Below are 15,496 nucleotides of genomic sequence, written 5' to 3' on the forward strand. Positions count from 1 at the left end.
TAATAAGATTTCTATTTTTTTGAAATTTCATCATTCAGGGTTTCGCCCTGATACGAGCAGTCTTGTTCGTACTGTGTTCGGTTACGCCTCATATAATACCGTATTCATTACATGTGTTTATGCAGTGTACCATTAAGTATAAAATTCATACTAATTAGCTAACTGATTGACTTACATTTGCATATTTGCATACAAGTTGAGTGACTAGCCACACCTCGACCTGCAATGGCTTGAACTGAACACGCGCGTAAATGAGAGATCGACCGGATTGAAAAATCAAAAACTATTTGTTATTGAATATAATAACATCTAATGGACGCTATGTGTACAGGAGAGTAGCATCAATCTGCTCGTGTTTTGAAGAGCTCGTCAGTTTGACCCTTAAAGCATTTTTGAACTCTCGAACATCAAAATAAGACAATTTTGATGTCCTTTCAAGTGTCACGTATAAATTCTAGCGTCATTGCCAAGCATCACACCGTCCAAAGAAGACCACAATAAACGCTTCTCAAATGCATGCTGGTTGTAATTTGAGCCAGAAAATTGTTGGCTTTTTCATCACGTACCAAGTACAATATCAAACAGAGATTCAAGCAAATTATTATTGCATGTTAAAAAAATTCGAATACGTGTTACCGCACAATTTTGCGTCATTTTTCGCATACCAAACTTCTTTTGCAGTAATACTTTCAAAATTATTATTTTTTAAACTTTTATTGAATTTGCTAAAGTTTTTTGCAAAAATAAAAAAACGAACTTGAATTGTATTGAATAAAAGCTTTGAATCAATATAGTTATTAATTATTTTGAAGTTTGCGAGCATTAACTAAAAATGATTCCGTTGAGTTTTTTATTTCGTTGAATTTTATATGTAGGGGTAGATGTTGAAGAATTATTAATACCAGTAATTCCTTGATTTCTACGAAAAGATCATTTACTATCAAATAACTTCTGGGAATTAGTTTCTAATAGTTTATTGGGGGCCGTTATGCCGAGTGCTAATTCGGCCAAGATGCCCGAGGTTAAAAGGAAGCCCATGTCAACCCCCGCCCTGTACCAGAAACACTATGGCTACAAAGCAGACATAGAGGAACAGATTCGGAACTACCAGGCGCCTTCTAAGGAGCTAATGGACAAGATGCGACGAAGTCGAAAGTGCGTTCGGCCGATAGATCTGGACGAGAAGCAGTTGAATGTGCTAAATGGAGAAAGCTACAAGCGACTCATGGGTAAATATTTCTTCCCTGATTGATTTCACCGTGAGACGAAAATTAGTCGAAAGCGACATCATCCCCCTTTATGCAGCGATAATTCTACTTGAGTACACAATGAAATAGTACTTTGTAATGCAAGACTAATTGGTCACTTTGAGCCGGCGATTTTAACCCATCAAGAAGTTTTGGCCCCCTCAATTGTACTGTACTGAATTAAAATTCTTTACTACTACGCTGGGGGCTATTGCGGGAAAAATTCGCCTACGCTACTTAACGTTTTAACAGAAACCTGAGAATTTTGCACGCAATATCATCTGTTCTAATTTTGCAATTTTCCAACCCCCATAATTTTTTTGAAAATCACAATAGTGAAATGATATAAGATCCACTTAAAATAATTTTTGTTATGAACTAAGAAGTCGTATGGAAAAAAAGCCGCAGGGAGCACATTTATTAACTTGGCTTCTCCCAAACTCGGAGCAAAAAGCAACTACACAGTGAAATATCAAAAACAGCTTCTGATCCGGTTTTAGCTAGCTTTAAATAAAAAAGTCATTCAACAACGATGTCAGAAATACTTCTCTGGCTAAAAAACAACAAGAGTTCTCATATCAGTGCGAAGCCCTGAATGTTCCGACTGCCTTTTAAGGTATATGGAGCAGCAACAACAGGAAAAATTAATGGTAGAAGAAAAAATGATTTTTTTAATTGAGGTTTTTGTGAAAATCGTCCCCTCACACCATATAAAGTACAAAGTGATATTTTCGCTTCTAGTAAAAAATCAATTATGGCAAATAAGCTACGTTTAACTAAATTGGAATGATTTCTAGTACGGATTAAATCTCCGCTTACGCGTTAATAACGCGAAATATATGGCGCGTTAATGATCACAAGTTGGCCAAAATGGCAAAAAAAATTAGACCAGACCAATTTTTTTCGTTATGGCACAAATTTTTGGCATAGTGAAACGGCATCGGAATTGTGATTGATAGTTATTTATATCATACATCACAAGCACCTCAAATGCAAAGAAATTTAAACCCACGGTGCGTACAAAAAAGTACCACTTTTTTGCAAGATATTAACATTCTGCAGCATAAAAAATGGAAATTAATAATCAATTTAAAAAAAAATAATTTTAAAAAAGCAAAAGCTGTTTTTATTTCCAACTAGTTTTCGTGAAGCAACTTATACAAAGAAGCCCAAAAAACAATAAAAAAAGAAAAACTAGAACACGAGAAATATTCGAGAAACTTAATCTTTTATTTAGGCATGACAGTTCAAAAAAAATTATCAATTGAACCTGATGGATTGATAAAGAACAGTTTTTTTTTTCAAAAAAAAACAACAATAGGGTTAACACAGTTGCAAAAAAAAATTGAAACGAAAATAAAAGATGAAAAGAAACCTCTTCAACCTATTTTTGTTGTTCTTCGTCTTATTTTTATTAACCTATTTGTTTCATCAACTAATGACACTCAAATAAAGTAACTGATTCTATAATACTCAACGGACAAATCAGCCAAATTTATGAAATTTAGGCTACTGAAAAAACAAAGATTTTCAATTATGAAATCATTAATGCAAGATAATTTTTTTCTAAAGTTGCAGCAAAAAACTTAACTATTCTAACAAAATTTCTGTGGCAAATTCTTTCAGATTTGGATAGTAGCACAATTTGCCCAGTAAAATAAAGAAGTTTTTTGATTTATAACTGAAAAAATTATATCAGCAGCGCATTTAGGGGGGACGTTCCCTCTCCCCCTCAGGGATTCGACCCTCTGCCGACCCAAAGGGTCCCCTTTTGTACTATTTTGAGATATCCACTTTTTAATTGACTGACCCTAAATTTTTTATAAAGGCGCCTCATGTGCCAAAATAAACTAAATTTTGAGGGGGAGCGCGCGCCGAAAAAACGCGATTTTTGGTCAAAATTTTCCAAAAAGTACATAAAAACGCCTCTTTTGGCCTGTTTTTCAAAAACGTTGACTGCGGCGCAAAATATTGGTCAATATAGGGTCTTTATAGTGACATGGGAGAGCTCAGACTCAGAAAATCAATTTGGTCGACCTAAAAAAAGGTCAATAATTTCAGAAAAATTCCTAGATCGAGAAATTCTTAGATCCGCGCCTGCAAAACATTCTTAAGTTTTTTAGATTGGTTCTTAAATTTTTTAGCTGTTCATGCAACTGAAAGGGTTACAATGTCATCTCTCGACCCCATCTGGTCGTTATTTCTGGTGTTTGACTGCGCGTGGAAAAAATTGAAAATAAAAAACAGGATAGCAGGTTGCTGTGCATTAAAATTCAATATTCAAACCACGATAGTAAACAATATTCCAACCATAATAGCCCAAGAAACAAAATTCAAAAATAAAATAGTAATTCCCAAAAAAAACATACTCAAACTTTGTTTTTTCGTTTTTGTCTAAAGTTTTTCTTACTTTTATTTCGAAAACAACTAGTGAACTAGGTGAAATGTAATAGAACTATAAGTAGCTAAACCACGTGAAACTTGATATTTGCTTCACGTAGCTAAACCACGTGAAGCTAAACCAGTTGAAGTTTGGAATCCGAATCAGAACTGAAGCTGCTTTGAATCTGATACCAATTTTGATCTTCTAGGCACTTTCTTTGAGGTACCTAAAGTTGGTCAGAAAACAAACTATCATACGCCACAGTTCCTTCACTTGACTTTGTGAAGAGGTCGGAACATAAAAAAGCAGGGCACACCTGATAACAAAAAGTCTTCCCACTTTGTTGCCCGAACTACAATTGCAATAGTAATTTAATTTCATATTGCTACAGTCACAGCACTCAGAAAAAGCTTTTTTTTATGATTCTCAACCAATGAAACGACCGTATTTTGAAATTTGAAATTTGAATTACTTTACCAGCTACATATACAACGCCAAAAGCAATATATTATGCCTGGAGGGAGATCCTAAAGAGCAGTACTGCTCATCGAGTAGGATATCCTGGAGAGTAAAGAGAAGACAGCCAGCATCAACTCAACAAACAAATTAAATTAAGGGCCGAAATTAAAAAACAGTTTGTAGAGGTCCTGATTGTCTTTTAGGTAAATTTGAAAAAACTGTTTATAGAGTCTCAAACAACTAACTGACATTTCATGTATATCTGACATTTCATGTATATTAACAGGTATCAAGTCATTTTGTTTGAAATAGTTAAAAGCCTGCACAATTCTAACTGTAAGCGATCTCTGTTTAGCGGTAGTAGAAAATTTTGCCAGTTTAATTACGCCTTTTGCTTTGCTCCTGGTACATGGTTCACTTTTTTGGGAGTAAATCTGAGACAGAAAACCATTTTTTTTGTCCGATCGCAATTCCATAAACAAGTACTTAAACATCTCAAAAAAGTATAAATCAAAAACAGTAAGCAAATTGTTTTCGTCCATAATTTCCTTAATTGATTCATATCTACGTTTGAAAAAAATTGCTCTCAAGATTCTTTTTTGTAGTTTCATTATCTCGGTAAGGTGAGATTGGGATGTATTGCCGTATATTAAAATTCCATAAGTGATTGTAGGGTTTACATATGCTTTGTAGAAGCGAAGCATCTGCTGTTTAGAAAAAAGATACCTAGCTTTCCAGACAATGCCACAAAATTTAGTTAATTTTTTGCACACATGTTCAATGTGAAATTTGAAACTAAGTTTCATCTCAACAAAAATGCCTAAATATTTACACACATTTGTAATTTGAACTGTAGTACCAAAAGCAAAGTAATCTTTTGAAAAGTTACTACCAAATTTCATTATTTGAGTTTTACCAGGATTGGCACAAAGTCCATTCGTTTTGAACCATCTATCCACTTTATTTAACGAACTATCAAAGTTATCGCAACAATTTGTTTCTGCATTGCATATTGTAGTATCATCAGCAAATAGAACAACCTCAGATCCTTTAGCAATTTTCGGAAGATCATTTATATAAATTAAAAACAAAAAAGGACCTAAAACTGACCCTTGCGGTACTCCACATGACATAGAGCGACTAGAAGATATTTTATTATCAGTTTGAACAAATTGAAACCGGTTCGTAAGGTAATTTTTTAGAAGGCAAAGAATCCGGCCTCTAAAGCCGTATTTTTCCAATTTTGCCAAAAGAAGATGATGATTTATGGTATCAAATGCATTTTTGAGATCAACAAGGCTTGATTGACCAACCAATTTTTTGTCCCATCCCTCTCTAATAAATTCGGTGAATTCGATTAATGCGTCCACGCATGACTTTTTTTTTGAAATCCAAATTGTTTTTCATAAAGAATCTTCTGCTTGTTAGCAAAGTTATACATTCTATTGAATATTATCCTTTCAAAAATCTTGCTGAGTGAACTGAGTAAACTGATAGGTCTATAATTTTCCAAAGATTCTTTTAAACCTCCCTTAAAAATGAGAATAACTTTTGCAACTTTTAAGCCTTGAGGAAAATAACCACTCTTAACGCATTGGTTGAAAAGGCTGCAAATTCTTACAGAAATTACAGGCAGCGATAATTTTATAATTTTGTTATTTATGCCATCATGACCATTTGAACCTTTGTTTTTCAACATGTATATGGCATTTTCAATTTCCTTGCGGTTAATTTCATAAAAAACCATTGATTTTTCGATGCGATCTACATAACCCAACGCTTGTTTGTAATCAAATTCAGGATTTCTCAGTTTCTCGCCAATTGAGGCAAAAAATTCATTAAAAACATCAGCAGCCAAAAAACTCGTGTTTTTGGAGTTTCTTTTGCAAAATTCATTAAAGTCCTGGAACAGCGTTTTCGAATTTCTACCATTTCCAACTTTTTTGTCGTAATAAACTCTTTTTTCATTTCTTATTACCTTGGTTGCTAAATTTCTAGCTTGAGAATATTTCAGTTTATTCAATTCAGTAGGATTTTGTACCCACTTACTGAAAAGCCGATCGCGGTTTTTGAGGATTTTTTTGATTGAATCGGTAACCCATGACTGTTTTTGTGATTTCGATTTTTCTAAGTCCAAAAGCTAAGCAAGTTTTCGAGCTCACTCTTAAGTTAGCAGCAGAAACTTATAAAAAGGCCTAGTCCGCAAAATTTACAGTTTTTCCTATTTTTGCGGACTAGGCAGTTTTTCCTTTTTACAGTTTTTCCTATTTTTACCGTATACCTTCTTCCTATTTTTTGTCGTTTTTTTTTACTTCTTGGACTCAAGGCTGAAATTCATGTGGTAGACGAAATTCTATGAAAGGATTTGATTTCGTAACAGATATGCAAAATGTTGTATTTAAGGCACAAAAACTGTAAATTTTGCGGACTAGGCCTTCTTATAAGTTTCTGCTAACTTAAGAGTGAGCTCGAGAATTTTGCTTAGTTCTTAGACTTATATTGATTGAAAATTAATCAAACAATTTATTAATATCAAAAAATCTGAGTTGAATTTTAATTTTTAGATGATTAGTCTACCCTTTTTTGTAGAAAAATAAAGTTATGTGAGGGTCTAATTAAGATCTTTATTTTTCCAGTGAATACTTTTGAACACTTTGCTTTTTGTGCATTTTACAGGTTTTTTATGGCATTCAGAGCGCCTCTATGACAAGCTTTGTTTGAATTGCCAAACAACGTCTGAAAAGGCTCGGGTACGCTTTAACCGAGCCTTTTCAGACGTTGTTTGGCAATTCAAACGAAGACATCTGTGGTGATTAGTTTGGATTCGTAGCTGAAATTTTGAAGCATGCTACTGAGTAGTATGTTTCAAGATTTCAGCTACGAATCTAAACTAATCACAAAAAAATGACTACCAAAATGTGAAGGTAAAATGTTTGTTCACATCATCTGTTGAAACATTAACGCTGCAACTTCTGTTTCCAACTTCTGTGTACTCAACCGTGTCCTTCTGCAGGTCAGTATGAGAAGTTGCGTGTGGTGGAGAAAAAGAGTGGGGAGTTGGTGAAAAAACTGACAGATGGCCACAATGCACTCCCTGAACTGGAGAGAGAGCAACACAAGCAGAGACACATTCGCTTATCTATCAGGGGTCAGTCATTGTCATCAAAGCGGTATCAGTTTAAGATGCTAAATTCCTAAAAAATGTTCATGTGTTTTCAAGAAAAAATCTTATTTTTTTCTTGACCAAATCTCGTGGAAAAAACCACAAAAGAAATTTGAATTGTCGAGCACAATTTTTCTTTGACAAGTATATGGTATAAGGTCACGTAGACCAAAAAGGCATGGACGCAATGATCTATATTTAAGACTCCCTATTTGACCGGAGATTCCTCTTTGCGAAACTCACATTGTCTTATAACTGAGGATGGTTTGGCAAAATAAAAAAACGCAATACTGTGAATATTACCAGTTAAAAAAACTTATTACCAGCTTTAAAAAAATGTTGGTGGCCCATTCGATAGCGTCTTTTTGGTATTCTCTAAAAACTTATACCGAGGAGCGTTGAGCTATTGATTTAAAAATCTAACTGTTCTAGATCAAGCAAAGATCTTTTTCAGAAATGGAGCATTCGCAATCAATACGAAACCTTCTCGTGCGCCGAGAAAAAGAGTACCGACGCCTAGTCGCCGAGGGCAAAAACGTTCCCAGAGCCTCCGTCCTTGAAATAGTCGGTGAAGATGCCGCCGACCAGTTCGACGGAATCGGAGCCACAGCCTCCGAGAACCGAAAAGCACGATTGCTGATTCGGTTCCGAAACATCTGTCTCCGAATCGCCAACGAGTTCCGAGCACGACTTGAGATCATTGAGGAGAAGAAACGAAAAAGAGCGATTCGGGATAATGTTGCGAGCACTAAAAAATTCGCGAATCTGCTGGAGGCGGTGAGGGCACTCGGATTTGCACCCGAGGGCGAAAAAAAGGAGGATACTTGGAACCAGGTATAAAACGTTGACAAACGTTGGAAAAATTACTTAAAATTACCTAAAAGTAGCAACTGACGACCTCTTTCACAAAAAGTTGCAAGCAAAAGCTTCTTTTGCAGACAAAATATGCTTCAAACTTACCTAAAAGTTTAAGTTAGCAAGCCAGAAACTGTCAGAGAGCTCTTTTAAATAATGATTCCGTCGGTTCCAAATTTTTGCTTCTTATGTTTTTGCTGTGAGCTTCAGTTTCGGGTAGTTTAGTTAAACAGAACCAAAAATCAATTTTCTCAGAAAAACAAGACTAATTGTGTTTTTTTTTAGCATAACGCTCGACTAGCATAAAAATCCAAGCACAAACAATTCAATTATTGTCAAAACTAAAATAGTTATCGACAAAAATTATATGAAAATCTCATTTTTGTACACTTTTCATAACTTGCGCTGGGTGTTTTGTTCAAGCCAACACAGGTACGGAGTGACTGATCTCGATTTAGATGACAATGAATTTCTTTTGCTTGTTGATTGCTTAGTTTACCAATCTCTCAATTTTCTATTTTTCAGACATGCAAATTTCAATTTGAACAGATTGTGATTGTTGTTTTGTATTTCTGAGAACTATGATAGTCAAAAGTTATCTAGTTTTCAAATTTTTATGTTAGTAGAGAGGTCAACCTGCTCGCATATCAGGGCAAAACCTTGATTGTTTCGACTGCCCATAAATCGGTATCGAACTGTTGGTAAAAAAAACAATATCAACCATCGATTAGAACGATGGTTGATATTGTTTGATTAGAACAAAATCAATAGGACCAGTTTGCTTGCCTCAATTTCTGAAATTAAAACGATTTTGTAGTCCGAAATAATTCTGTGCGCATAAGAAAGTCCCGTTACAATTTCGGCGTCCTCGCTAAAACGGCCCTTCAAGTCACCAAAATTCATCGAACTCCAAAATAATCAAAGGCAAAATATCTCTTCAGATTTAAAATTAAAGAGTCAATATCTTCAATGGGGTTTAATTTTTTTTTGATTGAAACGATTATTTTGGTCGCCAAAACCTGGTTGAACAAAAACCACCCCAAGCATGAATATTCCGACTTTCGAAGAAAATTTGAATTTTTATGCCTCGGGTCATTTAATTCCCAAATAATTCATAATCTATTAATTCAAAATTAATAGCATTAAGACGACGTGACACTAGAACGACAACTATGAGTTAAGACATGCAAAATGAGCTCGACTAGCATAAAAATCCAAGCACAAACAATTCAATTATTGTCAAAAGTAAAATAGTTATCGACAAAAATTATATGAAAATCTCATTTTTGTACACTTTTCATAACTTGCGCTGGGTGTTTTGTTCAAGCCAACACAGGTACGGAGTGACTGATCTCGATTTAGATGACAATGAATTTCTTTTGCGGCTTGTTTTTAAGCCGCCATTGATTTTGAAAAGCAGCTTAAAAATCCATTCTCCGGCATTGTTTGTAAATTTTGTGACCAAAAATTTTCGTTGTTTTTTTGGCGCGCATTGACCTTCGAAATTAGTATGTTTTAGCGCCAAAAGCGCCTTTAGAAAAATTTTCTGGTTGGTCACCGAAATGGGATTTCATGAAAAATACTGATTTTTTTTTAAATTCTCAAATCATATCAAGCAAGCAGTTTGGTTTTTACCGAATTCTACTGGTACGTTGCCAGACACAAAATGTATTTGAAGCATAAAAAAACTTTGAAGCATAAAAAACTTATTTCTGCACATAGTTATACATGCAAAAACAATTGATAAAATCGCTTGCTTGAAATGACACGGAAATATATCAATTTTTCTAAGAATCAGTAATAAAAATATAATTCATGTCAGGGGCAGATAGAGTTTTCAGCTTGCAGTAATTTATTTAAATGGAAATAGCTCAGGTTACTATAAAAATTCCAATAAAAACTAAATGGATATACTTACTGGGATAAAAATATAGAAGTTATTTTGAAAAAATACTTCTCCGACGAAAAGATGCCGAATATGACATAGGCATTGTTTGTGTAATCATCTCATCAAATAACTCTTCACTGAAACTGTTCTTTTTGCATTTAATCTACAGGTTCGTCGTAAAATAGTATGCACATAAGAATCAGATTACGATCTAAGTGCAAATTTAGCAGTCAAAAAGTAAATTTCATTGTTTTTCGCTGTACCCAGTAAACGGATGCCTCAAAATCAAACAAACTTGAGAAAATTGGAGTAATAGGTATATTTTTTATTCCACTGGGAAACTTGAAAAAATAAATTAGAATTCGAAACTAGAGATCGCCCACGTTTTTTGTGACCTTAACACTTTAACTGTTCGAAAATGGAGTTTGTTTTCCTATTAAAAAAATTGCTGAACTTGCTGAGTCAAACCGCAAAAAAAACAAGTTTTAAGACTTTTCCTGAAAAGAAAAACCGAAAACAATCATCAACAGCAGTATCATCATTGACATTTAGTATCAAACCGGTTTAAATCGCCGCCTAAGTGCTCCAGTGCTTATTTGAATCATTTGGACAAAATGAACAACACTGGAAGCATTAAACGCATTTCTCAAAATGGGTCGAGATTCGACAAAAAAAGAGCAGAAAAAAGTAACTTGAATTAAACAGAATTATCATAGAGCTTTTTTTGCCAAATTCGGAACCAAAACCTAACCCAAAAAATGGGTCATTCTGGTGTTTCTTAATTAATTTAAAAAAACTACTATCAACATTTAACTATCAATAAAAATCAACATTTTTTTGGCTGTCAAGCGAAAATGTATTATCTTATTCAGATCTTTTGAAGACTTACCCTGCTAGAACTTTGTTGAATTGTGTCTCAGGCTTCGTTTGATAAATTTTTTTCTATCAATTAACTCATTAGTTTGAATAGTTTTTCGAATTTTGACTACAAAAAACAAAATTGACCCATTTTTGGGGTAAAAACTTGGTTCCGAAGTTGGCAAAATAAATTGCACCATAATGACTCTGATAAAACCGAAGCAACTTTTGTGCTGTTCACTTTTGGTCTAATCTCGGCCCAATTTGAGAAAACGTATTTGAAGTTTCCATTGTAGCTTTTTGTCTGAATAATTTGAATCAGCTCCGTATTATTATGCAACGTATCGCGCAATTATCCTTATTCGACATTTTAAAACCCCCAAAAACCAAATTTTGATAACCAGAAAAATCTTGATAACAAAAAGAACCCAAAATGTCCGTTTATGGGCTTTTTTCGAAAAAAGATTTAACCCAAATAACACGCGTTTCGGAACTCGTTCTTTTAAAAAAAATTCTTTTTTTGCCAAAAGCTTCTTGAGAAAAATATTACGGTCGACCGTTCAAAAATAATGTCCTGAATTAGTTTTATTTGGGGATTTTCTGTTGGTGATAGTGAAGCATTCCTCGAGTCGGCTAATAAATTACTTCCAAATTTGCAGTTTACAATGAAAAACCAGATGCACAATAATTTGGTGTTTGTGGTTTTGAATGTAAGCGCAGACTCATCAAACTAGCACAAATTAAGTTGGTACCAGATTCTCCCTGATACCAGCACTATTTGGTGGCTGCACCCCTTTAGAGTACAAACGGAAAATCAATGGGGACTGTCGTCTATCGGGTTTTCAGAAACACCTCAAAATGAAAACAATTCGACAAAGCTTGGAGCAAACCCGAACAAAAATGTTTAATCAAATTAGAGCAGCCTACTGGATTGCCCTTATTCTCAGTATTTTCTCGTTTTAAATTTTTAGAGCATGAGTAGCAAATAAAAAGTAAGACTTGATGCAAAACTTAATTAGACCGCCTTGTACTGCTATAAAGAAACTGGTTTTCGATGGTTCCAGAATTTTGAAACCGAAACTTGACTTCCCAACATTTTCCACAGATTTCGGTAGATACTTATGGTCCAAACAAAATTTTTTTTCTGAGCCCAAGTTATTCTTGAACCCTTAGGTCATAAACCGGATTAAATGGTCCACACGAATTTGCTCTGAAATCTTTTGGTTCACAAGGTCTAAAACCACATTTTTTTACCAACACGGTCTGATTCACAAGTCTTTCGGCTCAAACCGTCTGAACCCGGTTGCTTCGGTCCTCACGGTCTGAAACCTGATTCTTTTAGTCCACAAGGTCTGAAACCAGATTCTACCGTCCGCACGGTCTAAACATAATGTTTTTTGGTCCACATGGTCTGAACATACCATCTTCTGTTCCCAACGGTCTGAACATGCTAAATATTTGTTCATACGGTCTTAACATAAGGGGGATCACAGAGGGAGTCTGAACGCTTTTAGTTGCATATTTTCCGATAAGAATAATTGGCAAAACTTTTATAGATCACGTGTGCAAGCACTTGCAGTAGTTTATTTAAATGGAAATAGCTCAGGTTACTATAAAAATTCCAATAAAAACTAAATGGATATACTTGCTGCTGGGATAAAAATATAGAAGTAATTTTGAAAAAATACTTCTCCGACGAAAAGATGTCGAATATGACATAGGCATTGTTTGTGTAATCATCTCATCAAATAACTCTTCACTGAAACTGTTCTTTTTGCATTTAATCCACAGGTTCGTCGTAAAATAGTATGCACATAAGAATCAGATTACGATCTAAGTGCAAATTTAGCAGTCAAAAAATAAATTTTGGTTCCGAAGTTGGCAAAATAAATTGCACCATAATGACTGACAAAATCTAAGCAATTTTTGTGCTGTTCACTTTTGGTCTAATCTTGACCCAATTTGAGAAAACGTATTTGAATTTTCCATTGTAGCTGATTTTGTCTGAATAATTTGAATCAGCTCCGTATTATTACGCAACGTATCGCGCAATTATCTTTATTCGACATTTTTAAACCCCCAAAAACCAAACTTTTAAAATAAAGTAATAATTAGAGGTGAGATGTTTTTTCAAGTTTGAACTCGAGACATTAATAGCATTAAGACGACGTGACACTAGAACGACAACTATGAGTTAAGACATGCAAAATGAGCTGATCGAAATAAGCAAAGTATTTCTGTCAAGAGTACAGCAGCAAAATTTGTATGCAGCGTCGTCTTAAAATCCCCCCACAAGCGGTTGTCGTCTTAACAGCTGTTGTATTATTTGCTGGACACCGGAAAACAAGACTACATAAAAATCAGTTAACTCTTTTCTAATTATTTTTAATTCCACTAGATAAACATTTAAATTGAACGTATTATCACTTCTATTCATTGTCGACTCGGTAAATAAATTCAAAATTCAAAAAAAAATTATTTGTGATTGTCCATTTCGATCATTATCCATTCTAGTTAATTCCGAAAGAGCGCGAAAAAAAGGACCTTGATCGTATACTTTGCTCGCTCTCGCTGAAAACCCGTCGAGGGTATTCACTCATACTATACCTAAGGTATTATATCCTGGGTTGCCCACCACAGCAGATAATGCGGCGGAACATACACATCCATATATGGTTTGTATGGAAAATGAATAATCATACGTCGCACATAATTTACTTTCAAACACCATCAAAATAGTTTTGACGTCAATGATGCCTTTTTAGTTTTTTCCCACTACATACAAATTAATAGAATTTATGGTTGCCAGTTTCCGGCTTAAAACTAAAATTATCATTATTGAATGTTGTTCCCGTAATAGAAAAATGAGCAATAATGATGGAAAATTATTGAAGTTGCGTTATTTTAATGGCTTCAATTGTCGTTAATTTTCCTATTACGGTGCGATGTAATAATATGGTGCGATGTATGGTTACATAAATCAGGATCAGACCAATACTTCAGATTTAATAATTTTTGTGATAACAGGTGCAAAATTGTCGCTACTTGAGGGGCCATGAACCGAAAAATATGAAGATGCCAAAACATGGAATGCTCACACAGTTCGTGTTCGGTGGTGAAGAAATCCAAGAAGAAGACGAATAAGACCCAAGCAAAATAAACGCTTGAAATATCGATTCTACTGAATTTTTCTTTTCTGATGACAGGGAGAGATGTTATTGTTTTTAGACTAAAAACTCTACTTTCAAATGGAACCTTTATTAGTATAACCATTTTTACAGCATCGTAGAATATAAAAACAAATCTTACTGAAAACTAATTAGGCTAACAAATTATTGTTTGATTGGAATCAATAATTAACACAGAGGCGAGGCGGAGCTTTAAAACACTTGCGATGCAATCAAAACATTGCGTTACACGATATTGAAAAGAAAAAAGATTCAATTTTTTTGCAAAATAAAATGCACAAAAATACTTGATCCCTCTTGAACCACGCAAAATCATTTAAACTAATCGCCATTGAATGTATTCAATATAACTTGGTTCAGCCGATATAACAAAAAAATGTTCTCGTATAACAGTAGAAAAAAAAATATTCAAACCTAGAGTTGGTAAATTTACAAACTACAGAAACTATTATTTTTTAGTTAAATTCCAATCAAAACTAAATGGATATACTTGCTGCTGGGATAAAAATGTAGAAGTAATTTTGCAAAAAATACTTCTCCGACGAAAAGATGTCGAATATGCCATAGGCATTGTTTGTGTAATCATCTCATCAAATAATTCTTCACTGAAACTGTTCTTTTTGCATTTAATCTACAGGTTCGGCGTAAAATAGTATGCACATAAGAATCAGAATAGGATCTAAGTGTAAATTTAGCAGTAAAAAGTAAATTTCATTGTTTTTCGCCGTACACAGTAAACGGATGCCTCAAAATCAAACAAACTTGAGAAAATTGGAGTAATAGGTATATTTTTTATTCCACTGGGAAACTTGAAAAAATAAATTAGAATTCGAAACTAGAGATCGCTCACGTTTTTTGTGACCTTTACACTTTTTCTGTTCGAAAATGGAGTTTGCTTTCCTATTAAAAAATTGCTGAATTTAAAATAAAATTATGGTTCAAACCGCAAAAAAAACAAGTTTTAAGACTTTTCCTGGATAGAAAAACAAAAAAATCATCAACAGCAGTATCATCATTGACAATTAGTAACGAGCCGGTTTAAATTGCCGCCTAAGTGCTCCAGTTCTTATTTGAATCATTTGACAAAATGAACAACACTGGAAGCATTAAACGCATTTCTCAAAATGGGTCGAGATTCGACAAAAAAAGAGCAGAAAAAAAAGTAACTTGAACTAAACAGAATTATCATAGAGCAATTTTTTTGCCAAATTCGGAACCAAAACTAAACATAAAAAATGGGTCATTCTGGTGTTTCTTAATTAATCAAAAAACTACTAGAACTACCGGGTTACTTGATAGAAAAGTTATTTTAAATGAAGCCTCTGACACAGCTTAACAAAATTCTAGAAAAATAAAATCCAGAGGTTTGCGCTAAAACTTTTGAAATTTGATTTTAGGCAAAAATTTTGAGTTTTCTGAAATAAAAATAAACATTTTTGGCTGTCAAGCGAAAAT

The 15,496-nt window shown here is 34.1% G+C and overlaps 1 protein-coding gene across 1 annotated transcript; it reads left to right on the forward strand.

The window, feature by feature from the left end:
- The first annotated feature begins 492 nt into the window (after window positions 1-492).
- On the forward strand, window positions 493-14,214 carry LOC134844144 (uncharacterized). Its single transcript, XM_063860672.1, has 4 exons — window positions 493-1,229; window positions 7,103-7,237; window positions 7,707-8,086; window positions 13,881-14,214. The coding sequence occupies exons 1-4, from the start codon at window positions 989-991 to the stop codon at window positions 13,995-13,997; spliced, it is 873 nt and encodes a 290-aa protein (XP_063716742.1). The 5' UTR covers window positions 493-988; the 3' UTR covers window positions 13,998-14,214.
- Window positions 14,215-15,496: the final 1,282 nt, after the last annotated feature.

Source organism: Symsagittifera roscoffensis, chromosome 4 (genome assembly GCF_963678635.1).
Source record: "Symsagittifera roscoffensis chromosome 4, txSymRosc1.1, whole genome shotgun sequence".
Lineage (NCBI taxonomy): Eukaryota > Metazoa > Xenacoelomorpha > Acoela > Convolutidae > Symsagittifera > Symsagittifera roscoffensis.